Source organism: Tachypleus tridentatus, chromosome 10 (genome assembly GCF_004210375.1).
Source record: "Tachypleus tridentatus isolate NWPU-2018 chromosome 10, ASM421037v1, whole genome shotgun sequence".
Taxonomy (NCBI): Eukaryota; Metazoa; Arthropoda; class Merostomata; order Xiphosura; family Limulidae; genus Tachypleus; species Tachypleus tridentatus.
The window spans coordinates 188,174,130-188,194,274 of NC_134834.1; the positions used below are offsets into that span (position 1 = coordinate 188,174,130).

At 31.7% G+C, this 20,145-nt stretch overlaps 1 protein-coding gene across 1 annotated transcript in view; it reads right to left on the bottom strand.

Moving 5' to 3' along the window:
• Nucleotides 1-20,145, bottom strand: part of LOC143231165 (chloride channel protein 2-like) — a 61,180-nt gene that overhangs the window by 12,863 nt on the left and 28,172 nt on the right. The window contains exons 14-21 of the mRNA XM_076465828.1: nucleotides 17,802-17,912; nucleotides 13,063-13,160; nucleotides 12,419-12,534; nucleotides 10,611-10,747; nucleotides 8,792-8,988; nucleotides 1,785-1,899; nucleotides 1,196-1,269; nucleotides 166-216 (exon numbers count right to left, since the gene is read on the bottom strand). Coding sequence (XP_076321943.1) covers nucleotides 166-216; nucleotides 1,196-1,269; nucleotides 1,785-1,899; nucleotides 8,792-8,988; nucleotides 10,611-10,747; nucleotides 12,419-12,534; nucleotides 13,063-13,160; nucleotides 17,802-17,912 — 899 coding nt within the window. The remainder of the gene's footprint in view (nucleotides 1-165; nucleotides 217-1,195; nucleotides 1,270-1,784; nucleotides 1,900-8,791; nucleotides 8,989-10,610; nucleotides 10,748-12,418; nucleotides 12,535-13,062; nucleotides 13,161-17,801; nucleotides 17,913-20,145) is intronic.

Here is a 20,145-nt window from a genome sequence, read left to right on the forward strand (position 1 = left end):
TATTTTAGAAACACTTACAAAGTTATAAATCTTTTACTATTGTAAATGTATGAAGATTTTACACTCTTAATTAATGTACATTTCAACAGTCTGCACAAAGCATAAGGTTAAGGTCTGAAAGTGTACTGAATAAATTAAGGCATCAATGAAGGTGGAGTTACATACCAACTGGACCCGCTTTTGGATGCTTGGAGTACTTGGAGCACTGACATCTGTCTGTAAAATGAAAAATTAAATTTAGACAATCTCTATTGAATACTGTATCACAATGATCCCATAATTAAAGAAAAAAACAATGAAAAAACCCACAACTATTGAAGCAGAACCTTCCAGACCTACATACATAACATAATGATATTTCAAACTTATAACGCTACTTTACGAACACCACTTTAACATGTTGCCTGGTTATAAAATAAATTAATAACTTCAGACTATAGTACTACAAAGAAATATTTTGAAACAAGGACTATGCAACTGCATAGCTGACAAAAAAAAAAAAAGACTAAATTTAAATTATTATTTTTGGTTATGTTTTAAAATTTTCATGTTTATACTATAGCCTTTTACTTACTTCACATGATGAGCATGGCTTAATGACTAGAACCTTTTTGAAAGTTTAAAAAATAATTTGAGGAACATGAAAAACAAGTTATTGTATGGTAAAGATTACTGAGATTTTCGTGTTACAGTGGATGACTCACGACTCCTTTGAGTCAGCAAAATTGTTAACCTGTATTCTGTCACATCATTTTCTTCACACTTAATCCTTGCATCTTTGTAACAATATATAAAACCCTATATTATTAATTGAGTAATTTATTAAAAAGATGTATTAGAAAATAATACTATTTAAATGTAAATAACCAAAATAGCTGTGCATAAATACTCTATAATCAGCCAGAACATCACATTTCAACTTCAAGGCAATGATCTGCACTCTGCACTGACTACCACTTTTACTGGATGTAGGCTTTACCCCAAATAGAATAAATTCTACAAATTCCCAGGCATGTAATGTTGAATTACAACTCAAGATATATTTCCCATCTGAGGCAAACCTAAATCACTGATTTGTGCATTTTTAGTAGCATGTATAATTGATAATCTCCACAAGATGTAAGAATATTTTTATTAAAAATTTAGTCTTAGAATGAAATTCTCAAATAAAATGTGGACAAACTTGTATTCTTACCTGATCTGGGTAGGCATCTTCTAAGGTTTTGGCTTTGTAAAAAATGGTCTCAAAAGCCTGTCGTAGTCTGAAATCTGCAGGTTATACATTGATAAACATTAAACTAATTTTTGTCTGACATAATACATAAATATCTAAGCAAATGACGGTATTATTTTATTAGCATTTAATTAAGTATGATTTAAACTATATAAATTGGACAAAATCTACAAAAAGTTTACAGAACCTGAATATGTGACAAATAAAAACTTGTTTGTAAAGAAATGTTGAATATAATACTATTTACATGAAAATTAATAAGCTCACAAAATAAAGCAATGAAAAAATTTTGGTTATATTAAGTTTTAAACAATTATACTTAATCTGAAATTGTATAGAGCTAATAAAATTACAAGTCTAAAATTACTAATAGAATTACAAGTCTAAAATTACCTACATAATCCTTAATATGAATGTAGTTGTCTTTAATCATTGCATTTTTATTTTTTAATGTACTTCCTGAATTTAGAATCGAGTATTTGTGAAATTAATTTGTGAATTTAGAAATACATTATACACCTGCAAGAATGAAAAATAAGTGAAAACTCACCTTGGGACGTGATAGTTGAATAAGGTGATGTTAATGGTGAAGGTTTGAGGATGGACTTCACTGGCGATTTAGGGCTGAGTGGTGGTGAAGATGTGGGTGAAATTTCTGTAGAAAGCTATTTGGAAAAAAATTCTATTTATAGAATGGTAATAGTTTTAATTTTTATTTAAGTTTTACTTAAAAAAATAACTTAATAAAAGCCAGGAAAACCACATTCACAACTGATAACGTTTAATATTCAAATACTGAGATATGCATATCTGTGATCTGCAGTACATCAACAATGATACCAGTTCACACATAACTGTGATGTTTTGTTTTTTACAGACAGGTCGAGGTTATAGAAGAAAATGAAAGGAAAAAGGATACATGTACATAATAAATATTTCAAACAGGCACTTTAACAAAAACCAAAATTAAAGTAGCAATAGTTGATATGAGCTGTGGCTTCGTTAATTGAGGATGTTTAATGGATATTAAAAGATTTTCTTCTAGAAGCAGTTTCTTGTTAGATGAACCCAATTAACAAAATTCTGAAATTTATACTCTTCAGTGTGTTAGATGAGCATTTTTTAATTGTTATTTTATGATCCCACTGATCCAAGATACAAATAAAATATTTATTTTTTCGAATTTTGACTTAGAAATAATCAAGCATAGAAAATAAATAAACAAATTTCTTTGATTTTTTTAAATCTCTGCACTGCCATTAGTCCTCTACTGAAAGAACTGAGCTTTGAGTATTACTGCAATTTCTCAGACTTACACCATTTTTCTCACTGTACAAGTTCCTATTTAAAATGCATGTGCTCTGGGAACAAGGTTTTCTGGCCATTTTACATTGATATCTGCTTGTTGGGCTCTGGCCTGGCTCACCTCTCTGGTGCTGCCTTTGTTTCACTCCCCCTTTCTCACCCATCAATTTTATAATGCCCCATCACACTTCATCACCTTAAACAAGTAAAAAAATTAAATACAGGCAAAATTCCAAGCATAGTTAAATAATTTTCCACATGAGGGAACGAAGAGGAACCACAACGTTCCTGATCGCCCCCGATGGGGAGAGAAATCTCGAGACTTCTCTCTCTCTCTAAACTGAACCCCTGCCAAGTTCGTTTGCACTTGTTTATGAACAAGATTTTCTCTATGGTTGGAGATACAAGGTGGTTTGGGGAGAATTACACACAAGCTACAGTATTAAACATAGATCAGTCTGAAATCACACAGCAAACCAGAGGATAAGTATTGAAAAGGTTCAGTACAAAATGCTTGGGTTATAAACTATTAGTGACATTATGTCCCAATCTATCACAATTTTTTTTACACCCACTTGCTATACTCAATACAAAAAACAAGAAGGAACACAGAGACCATTTTAAATGTAGTGTATCAAACTGCCATATGCATGTACATAAACCTGTGATGAAAGAACATCTGTGACGTTCAACATACTTCTGTTCACCTTAACCCTGTAAATCAAGTCTTAGAATCCAAGCAGTTAAAGACAAAATTTTTCTGGATTTCCTTTAGCCTTAGGTTTTACTGATTAAAATTCATCTTATCACTTTATCACATAGGTGTCACTGGTGTGCTGATGCTTCTCTTACATGAACGTGCCACGAGTTAGGCCTATCTATAACACATGCTTTACTTCTGGTAACAACCCAATAAACCATCATCCCTGTATAGGCACTAGAAAGTAACAGAACATTGTAGGAAACTGATGAATATACAAATGAAAACCATATACAGTTTTGTGTTTTCATTATGATACATTCATGTGTAGCTGTGTATTTACAAAATATTGTTTGACTGATGTAACTATAAAATTATTGGTAAGATTCCCCCCCCTCATACTCCAATTTATTTTTTAAACAAATTGTGAAACTAAAAAAAATTAAAAAATGCTTGTTTTATTGTATACGAGAGTCTGTTTCTTTCAATTTCATACGAAGCTACACAAAAGTTATCTGTACTTGCCATACTCAAATCAGCAGTGTAAGGCTAGTCATCACATTTCACTGCCAACTCTTGGATTACTCTTTTACTGCTGATTATTTGTATTGATTATCATATCATAATGCCCTCACAGTTGAAGGGATGAGTATGTTTGGTGTGACAGGGATTCAAACCTGCAACCCTCAGATCACAAGTCAAGTGCCCCAACCACCTGTCCATGCCAGGCCTTGTATAGGAAAGAATCATGTATTTATCACCATTTAGTAGCTCTATGTGAAATTCCTATATGTTCGTAGGTACACATTTTTAATTGGTATTTTGTCTCACCCACAAAAGTGACCTTCAAGGGTCAACAAAGGTATACTGATAAATTATCTATCCACGGACACAGTGGAATATAGAGTGTGTCTTTGTGATAGAATTTGTTGTGAGTTTTGAAAGTAGTTTGTAAACAATGTGTAACTTATGTTGAAGAAGTTCATATGACATGAAATCTCTATAAATAACTTCAGAATTCTGGCACAAGTTCATCTTAAATGTAACATGTTAATGTCTAGTGATCAGCACAAACTTGTTAATGAACAAAAATCACATCAACTTTCACTATTGTGATTTTTTAAATGTGTGTTACTTGTACCCTGTTTTCTTTCTTTAATTTTCTATTAGCTCAATGTATCTACTGAAAATAATAAATCACAATTATATATGGGTTAATACTATTCCATGCTTGATGTATTACAAATCATTGAAGATAGGATATGTTTACCTTGTAACATCCAAACATAATTTAAACCTCAGATTACTTTCTTGCCAGCTAAACTATTGAACATCAGGTAACACAATTAACAGTAGCTAACTGCCAAAAAACTCATGGGTGATTAAAATTAGTAAATAATCAAAAAGAGGCAGTGATAATTTTTGCCAGGCTATAATCAAACCATGATTATAAACATTCAGACCCACCAAACACAATGGTCAAAATTATTAGACCGAATGATTGGCTACAAACACAAACATTTTATGGAAAAGACATAACTGATTGATAACTTATTAAACATCAGTCTCACGTCTTTCAGTCGGGATTTTCAAGTTTAGAATATCAAATAATGACAGCTTGTTAAAATGGCATTTCTGGACACTATATGGCTTAATTTTCTAATTTAATGTTAAGAAATGCAACTGTTATTTCAAACACAGATATAACATTAGATGGTTTAAAGGAAAACTATGAAAAAAAAATGTAATGTTTCCTTAAAATTCACATCAACTGATTTGTTTTTCAATCATAAGAGGAATACAATTCATAATTTTGTGTTGTTGTCAGTAGCATGGCTGGAACTTTCAAACTGTAACCAAAAGTTTAATGACTTTTTTGGATTAATATAAAAATACATCATCTTACTCATCCATACTTTAATATATTAACATACTTTACAAACATTATATTTGTTTTTATTAATTAAAAAAGATAAAACAGTTTGATTTCCATAAAGACTAATATGTTTTTAATATTTGGTCTGGATACTTGTATAGAGTTACACAGGGGTTATCTATCCCTAATTTTGAACTGATAGACTAGAGGTAAGACAGCTAGTGAACAGCACTCGCAAGAAACTTTTTACAATTAGGAAATGAGATTGGACAGTAACTCTTATAAATCATTTATGGTTCCAAATTATTGAGTGGAATCTTGTGGCAACAGAAAATGAACCATAAACCCTCAGAGTTGTCCAGTATGCTGATCACTAGGGATGGTTTTTATTCTAAAAAGATACAATGCAGTAGGTTTATTTCATGTTATTTCTATATAAACATGACTTTCCTTTCATATAAACTGAACTCCTACACCAACTGATAACATTTTCTCAACTGGAAAATTAATTTCAGGATTTTACTTTCTAATTATCAAATGATTCTATTTCCCAATATCATCTGGTATGAAGTTAAGGGAATACCAAGGATCAAATGATTCTATTTCCCAATATCATCTGGTATGAAGTTAAGGGAATACCAAGGATCAAATGATTCTATTTCCCAATATCATCTGGTATGGAGTTAAGGGAATACCAAGGATCAAATGATTCTATTTCCCAATATCATCTGGTATGGAGTTAAAGGAATACCAAGGATCAAATGATTCTATTTCCCAATATCATCTGGTATGGAGTTAAGGGAATACCAAGGATCAAATGATTCTATTTCCCAGTATCATCTGGTATGGAGTTAAGGGAATACCAAGGATCAAATGATTCTATTTCCCAGTATCATCTGGTATGGAGTTAAGGGAATACCAAGGACCAAATGATTCTATTTCCCAGTATCATCTGGTATGGAGTTAAGGGAATACCAAGGATCAAATGATTCTATTTCCCAGTATCATCTGGTATGGAGTTAAAGGAATACCAAGGATCAAATGATTCTATTTCCCAATATCATCTGGTATGGAGTTAAGGGAATACCAAGGATCAAATGATTCTATTTCCCAATATCATCTGGTATGAAGTTAAGGGAATACCAAGGATCAAATGATTCTATTTCCCAGTATCATCTGGTATGGAGTTAAGGGAATACCAAGGACCAAATGATTCTATTTCCCAGTTAAGGGAATACCAAGGACCAAATGATTCTATTTCCCAGTATCATCTGGTATGGAGTTAAGGGAATACCAAGGACCAAATGATTCTATTTCCCAGTATCATCTGGTATGGAGTTAAGGGAATACCAAGGACCAAATGATTCTATTTCCCAGTATCATCTGGTATGAAGTTAAGGGAATACCAAGGACCAAATGATTCTATTTCCCAGTATCATCTGGTATGGAGTTAAGGGAATACCAAGGACCAAATGATTCTATTTCCCAATATCATCTCGTATGAAGTTAAGGGAATACCAAGGATCAAATGATTCTATTTCCCAGTATCATCTGGTATGGAGTTAAGGGAATACCAAGGACCAAATGATTCTATTTCCCAGTATCATCTGGTATGAAGTTAAGGGAATACCAAGGATCAAATGATTCTATTTCCCAGTATCATCTGGTATGGAGTTAAGGGAATACCAAGGACCAAATGATTCTATTTCCCAGTATCATCTGGTACGGAGTTAAGGGAATGATTCTATTTCCCAGTAAGGATGAAGTTAAGGGAATACCAAATGATTCTATTTCCCAGTATCATCTGGTATGGAGTTAAGGGAATACCAAGGACCAAATGATTCTATTTCCCAGTATCATCTGGTACAGAGTTAAGGGAATACCAAGGATCAAATGATTCTATTTCCCAGTATCATCTGGTACAGAGTTAAGGGAATACCAAGGATCAAATGATTCTATTTCCCAGTATCATCTGGTATGGAGTTAAGGGAATACCAAGGACCAAATGATTCTATTTCCTGATATCATCTGGTATGGAGTTAAGGGAATACCAAGGACCAAAGGATTCTATTTCCTGATATCATCTGGTATGGAGTTAAGGGAAGACCAAGAGAGAATATTAATTGAAATTTTGACATTTCTGTTCACACCTCAACTGAAACTTATTTCACAACAAAGTAGTAATTACCTGGAATCAAGAAATGAATTTGATCCCTCTACATTTATATACTAGGTATGGTTAGTAAAAAATGATGAAAAGTTTTGTACCATACAAGTTTACCAAATGTATTTGTTTATGTGTATTGAATTTATACCAAGGACTAGTTCGATAAGAAATATAAATACCGTATTTTCCGGTTAATAAGCCGAATCGCTGAATAAGCCGAGGCCAATTTTCAGCTCTAAAAATGAGGGTTTTTGCTTATTACTGCCCAATAAGCCGAAGCCATTTTTAAGAAGTGACAAGTTTCTTCAAAATGATTTCTTAGTCTCGTTTCAGCGTCAGCATGCATGTTGTGTGTGATCATTGGCGTTCTGTAGTAAAGCAGAACGTGTCGTATTGAGACAGAGATGGAATCAATATGTCATTCGTTATTGGCTCCACTCACTGTAATTAGGTAACCAATGAAATTCCAGAAACAACGTTTCACTGTAGTCTTAACGTGCTTTGCTGATGGGACAAAATTACCGCCTATGGTAATTTTCAAAATAAAAACATTTCCTAAGAAGAAGAAATTTCCGAAAGGAGTGATCGGCCAATAAGCCGACCCCCAAAAATCAGGTCCAAAATTTAGGGCCAGAAATTCGGCTTATTAGGCGGAAAATACGGTATATGAAAGATGACTACGTTTCACTGAACTCCTACAATTACAGATTTTTTTTTATCAAATTAGAGCTCAGTGCTAGCAGTATGACATTTATTAATGAATCAACCTTCTATGAATACATACACAGTTTTTATCAAACTTTGCACAACTTTTGAAAAACTGCTAGCAGATTGAAAAAGTGTTTCAAATATCGCATTTTCAGATTTTATTCATACTATTCTTAATACTAAGTTTCGAATACATATTACTGGAGATATTAAATAACCATTAAAATATTTTTTTACCTCCAACAACTTACATAATTTAAAACTTGAACAATGGAGGGTGTTATTTCAAGGAAGTTTCATAAATGTTTTGTTTGTCTGCACTAGTACAAAGCTACACAATGAGTTTATGTACCCTGTCCTCCACAGTGAATCAAACCCTGGATTTTAGCACTTTAAGTCCATAACGTACCATTGACCCATCAGAGGACATCCATAACTCATTAGAACTTCCCTGTTAATGGTGTTAGTTTCCACTAACTTATTACTTTCACCTAACATTCATTTTGTACAAGCAACAGAGGTAATATTTCTACTAAGAAAATAACTGCTACATTTTTAAAAGTCTAATAAAATAAAAATTATAATCTACTTTTCTACACCATGCAAAATTATTGATTTATAAAGATTTTTAAATTTAAACTTGATATTTAATGTCAAACTGCAATAAAATATTTTAGCACCACACTATCTCTTCCTTCAGTGTATTTGAAAAATGTCTTTTACTGACAAAAAAAGAGCTTTGCTAAAAGTTTTTAAAATAATTAACATCTGTAAACTGTAAAACGAAGCTACAATACTTACTTTATCACTTCCTGAAACAGGTATTATCTCAAACCTCGACATTTTACGAGGCTGGTCAGAAAACTGTAGTTTGTTACGTGCATCATCTATCGACTGACGTCTTGCCATCTCTTTCAGTCGACGTTCTCTACCTAACTGGTTCTCCAAAAGTTTCTTGAGCTCAACCCGCTGAATTGATCCAAGTAGAATCATGGACTCTTTAGGTGAAATGTAATATTATTATACAATTTAGATTTTTGTGATAATAGCTCTTTCAGATACTTAATAAAAAACATTATTGACTTTTATTCTAAAAAAACAATTTCACTTGCTACTCAGTTCTTTGGTAATAACATTTTTTTTTATGCACAATTGGTTATTCGGTTAAACAATTCACTCATTACTAACAGTTCCATTTTTATATAAACAAGTATTAATCCAACACTATTTTTTATTATAATGCTTAAGTGAATACAGCCATATATATACCAACTATAATCAGGTACCACCAAATCCTCATTACATATACTTAGTGAATTATAAATGCACCATCACTGATATGTTATTATAAGATGGATCATTTTAACAAACTTAAAAAAAAACAAGAAAAAACATTAATGTTACATAAAAAAGCAATTACAAACATAGTAAACAATTTCTTTTTTACCACTGATGTAAATTTGTCTGACACGTACATGTGAGAATATTGCAAAACTATATTTAATTATCTTGCTTGTATTCATATACATGATGAGCCATACTACAGTATGGCTGCCTATACCTATTCATTTTTATTTCTGAACTAACACACTAGAGGGAGACAGCTAGACAACAGTAGTAATCTCCAGCTAATGTAATCATTATAAAGACACAAACAAGTGTGGTTGGAATAAGTAGCAAAATATCCTTATTTTGCAATAATAAATAATTGCAGTTTAAAGATGTATCACTTTTACTAGTAAAACACTACAAGATATATTAATTAATTGAATTAATCATAACTTTAATACCATGTTTTCAGAAGAAAACTGTTTTAGCTAATGTGCACTAATGTACACAATTATAGTAGAAACTATTTAAAAAATGAACAACCAGGAAGTCTTAAAAATACTTAATTAAATTAACTTTATAATTTGGGGATTAATTTCTAAATAAAAATCAAATAGGTCATTAATAGGAAGTAACATTTTGCTCATTAATAAAAATGCCTCAATTTGAAAATCTAGTGCCATCAAGCCAAAAGTAAGTTCTATTTATTCATGATCACAAGAAACCCACTTGAAGTAAAAATGTCTCTCAAGATGGCTGGGTATGGGTATTAAATCTTTTATTGAAATAAAGTAGAGACCAATGTTTTGACCTTCTTAGGTCATCTTCAGGTTAACAGAGAGAGTTTGCAGAGAGTTTGTATAGGCACTATTGCTAAAGCAGGCTCTTGCTCAGTATTAAAGCTCACCAAGACAAGCAACATACAAAAAAAAAAAACTCAACTAAAGCAGCATTTACACCAGTCATCTAAAATCTCATTATTTTGTGTAATATTAGATTTAAACAATACTAATAAATATTTCTAACAAATCTTTCTTCATCAGACCCACCCACCAACCCTATTTCCTATGGACTATCACCCAAAGGTACTCTTATAAACAGATAATGGATTTTTTTCTATAAGTTTTATAACCCTTTTCCTCTCTACTATACACATAACTGACAAAAGTCTTAGAATTCTCAAAAATCCTCTATGAGCATACATCCAAAATCTATTGTAAAGCAAAGTTCAAACTATTAATGCATTATTAATCCTCTAAGAGAACTCTTAAAATTAACTAAAAAAACTGACCAGGAGAATCAACAAAAGGATAGGAGTGAAACTGTTTATTCATTTTCAGAATATTCACAATTTCTCTGTACGTCATTCCTTGCCATACGTGCACAACGTCTCGAACCATAATCTCATCGACATAAACATTGTGGGCCCTGAAAATCAACAAGGTACTTCATAAATCACTAAGATGCAGAATATATTTACATGTTATCAAATCAAAAGAGCATAAATTGTAGAAAAGCTTTTCCTAAGTATTAAAACTAGACCTATGTTACATATATAGAAAACTAGAGAGAACAGATATATACAATTTTTGCTGTTTGAAAATTTTTTGAAAATAGTTTAGCAGCATCAGAATTAAAGTCTGTGATTTTAAAATTACAACTTTTCTTATAAGGAATATCTAATAATTACTTAGATCCATGTGCTTATTGTTAAGATGAAAACTTTGGAAATAAAAAAAATTAAAGCACAAAAAAAACAACTTTATTCAACAGAAAATGTCCATATAACATAAAAGAAAAAACTATGAGAAAATAGTGATGCTAATTAAAAAAAAATATAAAACAATAAAAAAATTAAATCGTTTTACTTTTCAACTATGAGTCCGTAGAATAATGTGTAAAATTACATATTCTTATCTACTTTAGGAAACTGGAAAGCAATACTTTTAATTAGATCCTGTGCAGCATATTAAGATAGATATATTCAATTTATATTTACAGAAACTGTAAATGCTGTTTGAAACACTGGTTGCCATTAGATAATTTCATTAATCCTTAAAAACAGCCATTATGAATCTACTTCATACTTTTCAGTCAGCTTATAAACATAGTACACTTTCTAGACTCTCCATCATTATGGGTAAAATCATGTTAATATTAAATATTTGTGAAAAGTACAATCTTGTACACTTTCCTCCATTCTAAATTATGGCGTTTTTCAAAGTGCCAATGGTTTAAATTATTTATTATACTTGTGATAAGTTATTTATGGCAAAAAAAAACCAGCACTAGCAAGAATCGATGAAATATGTATCTTACCAATGAACCAGTTACATACAAAAAATCTACCACCAAGGTTCTTTGACTTTATGTTTAACCTGTATTATGCTTCTAATTGTTCATATTTTTAATAAGTATCTTAGTCAGGAGTAGAATGGGTCACTAAACATGAATAAATGGTTGCTTCATCTCTTCTTTAAATGGAAAATAAATTATTCATAATTTATATATTATCAGATTATAACAAGATCAGAGCCAATCTTAGGACAGAGCAAGTTAGGCAGTTGCTTTGGGCTCCATGTTTGAAGTTTGAAATCCAATAAAATATTGCCATGGCTAATTTAAAATAATGTAATTTGATTACATATGCTCAAGTAGGTATAAACTCAACAGTCTAACAGAAAAATCCAAGTGTTGTCACCTTTTATGCCAACCATCGAGCAAGTCACTGATATTGAAATGTCATGCCATCAATCTACCTCATGCACTGACATTGTATGTTTTCTAACAATTGTAGTTTCACTTACAGAAGAGAGCCCAGTGAGATACTCTGTCATTGGGCCTCACAAACTCTGAGATCATCTTTGGGCAAAACCTTTGTCTTTTTCAAACACTTGATATACATAACCAATATTGAAATTTTTTTACAACTGGCTCACAGAGAACCCCTCAGGAATGCCTTGTCACATATATGTTAAAACACTAAATACGAGAGAAAGTAACATATTAAACACATATATGCACACCGTGTATTAAAGAATTACATTTATTAATATGTCAGAAAAATTTATATACAAATTGGTAAAGAATCAAACTTACACTGATGAAACAGTAAGAATGGGTGGTAAGTATGGAAGTTTCTTGATTTTAATAATGCTATCATAAATGGAAGGTTGTAGTGACTGGGCAATGGCATTTGATATTAGAACAGCTACCTGTTAGAAAAGAAAGTGAATTACCTGTTTATTTGCACACTGTACACATAGATCTGATAAAAACCTATTAACATCATTTTATGAATTATGAAGAGTGGATTTGGAACATTTACCTATCATATTGAGGATTAATCTCTTTTTACAATGACATCTTACAAGGTTTGTTTTATGAAATCTGCACATAAATCAAGAACAAAATATTAACCAATTATCCCACTAAATTACACATCTTTGTGTAAAGTCCTACAGATTGTATTTGTTAAATAATACATCAGAAATACAATTTGTATACAACACTCTCAACCAATAGTAAAATAAGAAAGGTGGTTTTTATTCATTTCTATCAAGACTTACATATTTTTTAACATCATAAAGGTGGTTTACTTTACACATTTTGTTGAAGACAACACAACTAAAAACAAAAATCTCTGAAGGTTATTGTACATAACGTTCCATTGAATAACTCACACAATAGTTACCTATTATTAGACTTAGAACATCAGAAGAAGATCCTTTAAAGACACTCACAATTACAGGAAGAATATGAGACATTTGTCCGGTCAGCTCAAAGACAATAACAGACGTCGATACTGTGTGAGTGACGCTTCCAGAGAGAGCAGCAGCACCTATGGAAATTAGTCAATAAGTTAATACATTCTCTGAGGTAAAACCGATACAATGGGGTTTCACTGATATAGAACTATTAACCCTATGGACATGAGCAAGTTTAAGCATGTGTCACAACCTTGTTATAGTTGCACTCAAAATTTAATTAATTTATTTTCTATGTATGTCAATAAGCCTGCAATCAACGTATAGTTTATAATATTTTTTTTATATTATCTAACCCATTAAGTTACAAAGTTGAAAAGGAGACAAATATTTTCAATCTGAGCTTCTCTTAGTCACATGATGTGCAGAAATGTGGCTTCACATTTACATATTTACAACATTTCCTTTGAAGGGCTTCAGGGTGTTCAAACACTAAGAAACATATGGTACAGGTTACCAATAAGCCAAAATAAAAAGTTTCATAGTGATGATAAGGAACCCACTTGAAGTAAAAATGTATTCTCAAGACAGCTGGTATGGGTATTAAATTTGTAATTAAAGTAAAGTACATTTTGACCTTCTCAGGTCATCTTCGGTTTTATCCTCTTGTCTTCTTGCTTTAGTGATATATTTCTTCGCTCCACATTGACACATTCCTCCCAAAGCCTCTGTCTTTTAAAAAAATGCTTACTATCACCTTAGACATTACTAATACACATGTTTATAGTTTATAGAAACAATAAATTCATACTACATATATCAGGTGATTATTTTACTTTAGAGATAAATGCCAATAGTTTGCCATGAAAATTTGACGTGTTTAGATTAAAAATGTTGTGCTACATAGTTTGCAGTTTTTGGTTTTATTTTACCTATTTATAGATTAGTTAGGAAGCCAGATAGATTGAGTCATTTTGGGACATTCTATTCTAGTATCCAATATTTTTTTTTGTGTTCTAAAATGCATATTTGAAAACTAGATGAATTATTTCTGGGAACCAACAAATAAATATAAAGCAATAAGCTAACCATATCATGCACGTAAACACAAGAACATAGTATTACATTTCTTTTATTAACACATATATTTTATTCATTGTTATATATTTTTAACAAAACTAACTTAAATGTGAAAATTAGAAACTTCTGTTAGATAAGGAGGTTTGAATGATAAAAAACAAAGGGGAATATATGCAAGCTGTTGCCACATTCCATAGATTTATAATTTGTTTACCCTAACATCCCCAAAGCTCTCATTGAGTTGTTTACTGTTTTCTTGTGCTAGTTAGGTAAGGTTCAAAGAAAAATAAAACATTAAAATCAAACAAATATAGATGTGAAGCTGTTTAGGATAATTAACTAACAGTATGTAACAATATACAATCATTCTATAACAGTGTGTAATAATATACAATAATTCTGTACCAGTGTGTAGCAATATACAATCATTCTGTAACAGTATGTAGCAATTTACAATCATTCTGTAACAGTATGTAGCAATTTACAATCATTCTGTAACAGTATGTAGCAATTTACAATCATTCTGTAACAGTATGTAGCAATTTACAATCATTCTGTAACAGTATGTAACAATATACAATCATTCTGTAACAGTATGTAACAATATACAATCATTCTCTAACAGTATGTAATATACAATCATTCTGTAACAGTATGTAACAATATACAATCATTCTCTAACAGTATGTAATATACAATCATTCTCTAACACTATATAACAACATAATCATTCTCTAACACTATATAACAATATAATCATTCTGTAACAGAATAATTAACTATCAGTGTGTAACAATATACAATCATTCTGTAACAGAATAATTAACTAACAGTATGTAACAATATACAATCATTCTGCAACAGAATAATTAACTAACAGTGTGTAACAATATACAATCATTCTGCAACAGAATAATTAACTAACAGTATGTAACAATATACAATCATTCTGCAACAGAATAATTAACTAACAGTATGTAACAATATACAATCATTCTGCAACAGAATAATTAACTAACAGTGTGTAACAATATACAATCATTCTGCAACAGAATAATTAACTAACAGTATGTAACAATATACAATCATTCTGCAACAGAATAATTAACTAACAGTGTGTAACAATATACAATCATTCTGCAACAGAATAATTAACTAACAGTATGTAACAATATACAATCATTCTCTAACAGAATAATTAACTAACAGTGCGTAACAATATACAATCATACTGTAACAGAATAATTAACTGACAGTGCGTAACGATATACAATCATTCTGTAACAGAATAATTAACTTACAGTGTATAACGATATACAATCATTCTGTAATAGAATAATTAACTAACAGTATGTAACAATATACAATCATTCTCTAACAGAATAATTAACTAACAGTGCGTAACAATATACAATCATACTGTAACAGAATAATTAACTGACAGTGCGTAACAATATACAATCATACTGTAACAGAATAATTAACTGACAGTGCGTAACGATATACAATCATTCTGTAACAGAATAATTAACTTACAGTGTATAACGATATACAATCATTCTGTAATAGAATAATTAACTAACAGTGTAACAATATACAATCATTCTGTAACAGAATAATTAACTAACAGTGCATAACAATATACAATGATTCTGTAACAGAATAATTAACTAACAGTGTGTAACAATATACAATCATTCTGTTACAGATTACTTAACAGTGAGTAACAATACACAATCATTCTGTAACAGAATAATTAACTAACAATGTGCAACAATGTACGAGGTCTGTTCAAAAAATACGTGGACTGACGTCATAAAACAAAATGTACTTTATTTAGAAGTTACAGGTCTGGGACCCCTTCAAAGTACTCTCCTCCCCAACGCACACACTTATCCCAACGATGTTTCCACTTGTTGAAACAGTCCTGGTACGCTTCTTTTGTAATGTCCTCCAGCTCCTTCGTCGTATTTGCCTTAATCTCGGGAATCGTTTCAAATCTTCTTCCTTTCAAGGGTCTTTTGAGTTTGGGGAACAAGAAAATATCGCAAGGAGCAAGGTCAGGTGAGTAGGGGGGTGGAGAAGAACAGTGATCGAGTGTTTGGCCAAAAACTCACGAGTTCTGAGGGCTGAATGGGCACAAATTTCGCAGCAACGCGGTGCCTCTTTAATTTTTCGGTCAAAATCTCGTAACAAGATCCAACTGATATCCCACACTCTTCAGCAAGCTCCCTGACAGTCAGACGTCGATTTGCCTGCACCAGGGTGTTGATTTTGTCGACGTATGGGTCGTCAGTTGACTTGGAAGAACGTCCAGGACGCTCATCATCTTCAATGGACTGTCGACCATCCTTAAAACCTTCATGCCACTTGAAACATGCTGTACGCTTCATAGCAACATCACCGTAAGCCGTATTAAGCATAGCAAAAGTTTCAGATGCAGATTTTCCAAGTTTAACACAAAATTTCACAGCAAGTCGTTGCTCCTTCATGTCATTCATTCTGAAATCTGCCAAACGAAAAAAATCCCACTTCACTTAAAACCGCGTAGCTAATACACAAATGAAGATATCTGCAATTGGGAAATGGCGTCGTAATCAGCTGATCTGTGCAAACCTAGCAACACCAAGCAGACTTCCCTGGAACCAACTGGAGCCGCGCAATTCAAACAGTCTGCGTATTTTTTTAACAGACCTCGTACAATCATTCTGTAACAGAATAATTAACTAACAGTGCATAACAATATACAATCATTCTGTAACAGAATAATTAACTAACAGTGCGTAACAATATACAATCATTCTGTAACAGAATAATTAACAGTGTGTTACAATATACAATCTTTCTGTAACAGAATAATTAACTAACAGTGTAACAATATACAATGATTCTGTTACAGAATAATTAACTAACAGTGCGTAACAATATACAATGATTCTGTTACAGAATAATTAACTAACAGTGTGTAACGATATACAATCATTATGCAACAGAATAATTAACTAACAGTATGTAACAATATACAATCATTCTGTAACAGAATAATTAACTAACAGTGTGTAATGATCATTCTGTAACTTTTTCTATATATTATTTTTCATATTTTATTGCAAATTATTTTGCTACAGTAGTGAAAATAACTAATAAAGAAATATCACACTCACATAAAAAACTATAGCAATTTGTTTAGGAGGTTCTATAGGTGACATAAATGAAATGCAAAAACTACGATAAAATAACTGAGCCTTTATATAGACTTAATAGGTCTTGAGATGTAAAAACATACGAAACGGAGTTTTACTGATACAGTTTTCCTGCTATAAATTTCTAAAAATATTAACAAGTTCTTCAAAATTAAAAACCGACAAAATGATAAACGTTCTAGAAGAATTCTGCTATCAAATAAAAATGTAACATTTGATTCTTTATAAGATTCATTTTATCCCGTATAACACATGCTCACATTGGATCAGAAGTGAATTAATTAATGGATTAATTAGCTTTTCTCCAAATATTTTACATACTGTATTTTTCTATTTGTATATTATTATGAAATCTATTAATAGAGAAACATGACGTATCCACCTATACAACCCTAATCCTTAAAATTAAACTATCTGATACTGTTTCAGAAGACACAGCAATAACAAAAAATTGAAAACTAGGAAAAAATACCAATGAACTGAAAAGCTCACCAACAACTGCATAACCTCCAGGAATAATTTTGGTCACTGTTTCACCCAGCCGTACTCCATCAGGAAACCAAGCTGCCATACACTCTCCAACAAGACGGCCAAAAGCAGCACCTACACATTAAAAGAATTAATAAAAGTTACACGTTAAAACATTCACACACAAAACAGAAGTTTTATACTTAATAGATCAAGTTGAGGATGAAATCTACAGTTTTCAAAAATGCATAATTTTTTTTTGAAATGTAATAGAACAACAGTAGGGTAGAACTATTATAATTAACAATTCTTTCAAACACATAACATTACTGCTAACAGGAGTAGTTCTCACACATTAACAATTACAAGGTGAAAACAATTTAACACCGAGTTTGCAAGTTCAATATTGTAGGTTTTCTTCGTACGTTCTTCTCACAGAACACATACATTTATATAATGTTCTCGTGCATACAACATTCTCCATAAAAACTTAAAATCTGCTTATTTTAGACAGGTCTGCAAAGCTCATAATTCAAATGCAGTTTTATGTCATGGTTCTGGTGATGCAATTTTACCAAACACCTTTTAAACAAGAACATTATTGCACAAGTTATTTTTGATTAACTAACTAAATAATAAAATAATTCATGCATTTATAAAAAATTAAAAACTCAAGACATTAAAGACTTGTCCAAAGTACACAATATTCTAACAAAAGTTATGTATTACTACATTTGGTTAAATAAAGTGGTATATATTACCAGTATTTCCATATATATTGTTCTATGAAATGTGTTACTTCACAATGGATAACAAAAGAGACCCAGAGTTTGAAAAAAATATCAGATTCTATTAGAAAATTGATTGATTGATTGATTTAGTGTTTTATGGCACAAAGCAGCAAGGCTATCTGCGCCAGACATTCGGTAAAAATGTAAAAAAAAAATATAAAAAAATAAAAAATAAATGTAGTAATAGACATAAATGGAAATGAAGGTAAAACAAAAAAGTATAAAACCAATGTTGACAACTAGTCTACAATGTTAAGATAGAAGGCAGAGTATAAGAAGTTGTAAGGTATTTACTCTAGCAAAAAGGTAATGATCATAACCCACCAGGAAGACTAACAGTTAAGTTCAAGAACCACCGTCAATCACCTAAAGTTGGCCTTTCCAGTCCTGGTTCCGGGTTATGTGTCATAGCAACCAGTATCAAAATGTAAAAGAATAAAAGTTTTAAAAGACACTCCGCAAAATCGTAATAATGAGTAGCCAAATGTCCAGTAAAAAAATAAAAGTCAAGTAAATGGAGTAAAATTTGTAAAAGTAATTGAAGATAAAAGCAAAACGGCAATTAAAACAGAAAATGGCGTAAAAACCAATGTTGACATCCAGTCAACAAAGTTGTAAAGAACTACCTGTAGCAGAATGGTAATGATCATAACCCGTCAGGAAGACTAACAGGTAAGTATAAAAACCACCGTCAGTCACCTGAAGTTGGTCTTTCTAGTTCTGGTTCCAGGTTATGAGTCAATATGGCCAGAACTAAAAAGTTAAGTAGTAAAAGTGTGAAATGATATGCAGCAAAAGTATAATAACAACTCGCCAGGACGACTAACGAGTAGTTCAAACGGATAGTTCAAACAGTAGCGTTAGTCACCTGAAGTTACTCTTTCCAGTCCTGGTGTCGAGTTATTTAATGTTCTGGCCATTGTCCAATGTCAAATTGAAGGAGAGATATTAAAACTGTAAAAAAGGAACCACAATTAAAAAGGTGTAATGAATAAATATGCAACACTTAAATGAGATTAAAAAGATTAATGGCCATTAAAAAATTAAAAACATTATCAAAGTGGACAGAGTCACCATCACCAATAACTGTCCAATGTTACAGACTGACCCTGGGAAAAAATATGTTTAAAATATTGCCGTCGTTGAGAATTGTAACGATGGCAAGAAAGTAAAACGTGGCTGATAGTGATTTGAATGTTACACAAACTACACACTGGTGCATCAGTTCCAGATAAAAGAAAATGATGAGTTAAAAAATTGTGACCAATGCGTAGCCTAGTGAGAACAACTTCCTCCTTCCGAACTTTATGGAAGCTAGATGGCCAAAGCCCAATTTTGGGTTTGATTTGAAAAAGTTTGTTGTCACGTTGCTCACTCCAAGTGGACTGCCAGCTGGCACAGAGCCGAGCCTTGAAGACAACACCATAGTCCATGTATGGAATAGGCATAGGAGTGATGGTGCTGAAGCAGACATATTTAGCTGCCATGTCTGCAAGCTCATTCCGGCGAATACCAACCTGGCTTGGTATCCAGAAAAACTGGATTGAAGTAGCTGCTAATGAGAACTGGGCCAGTCG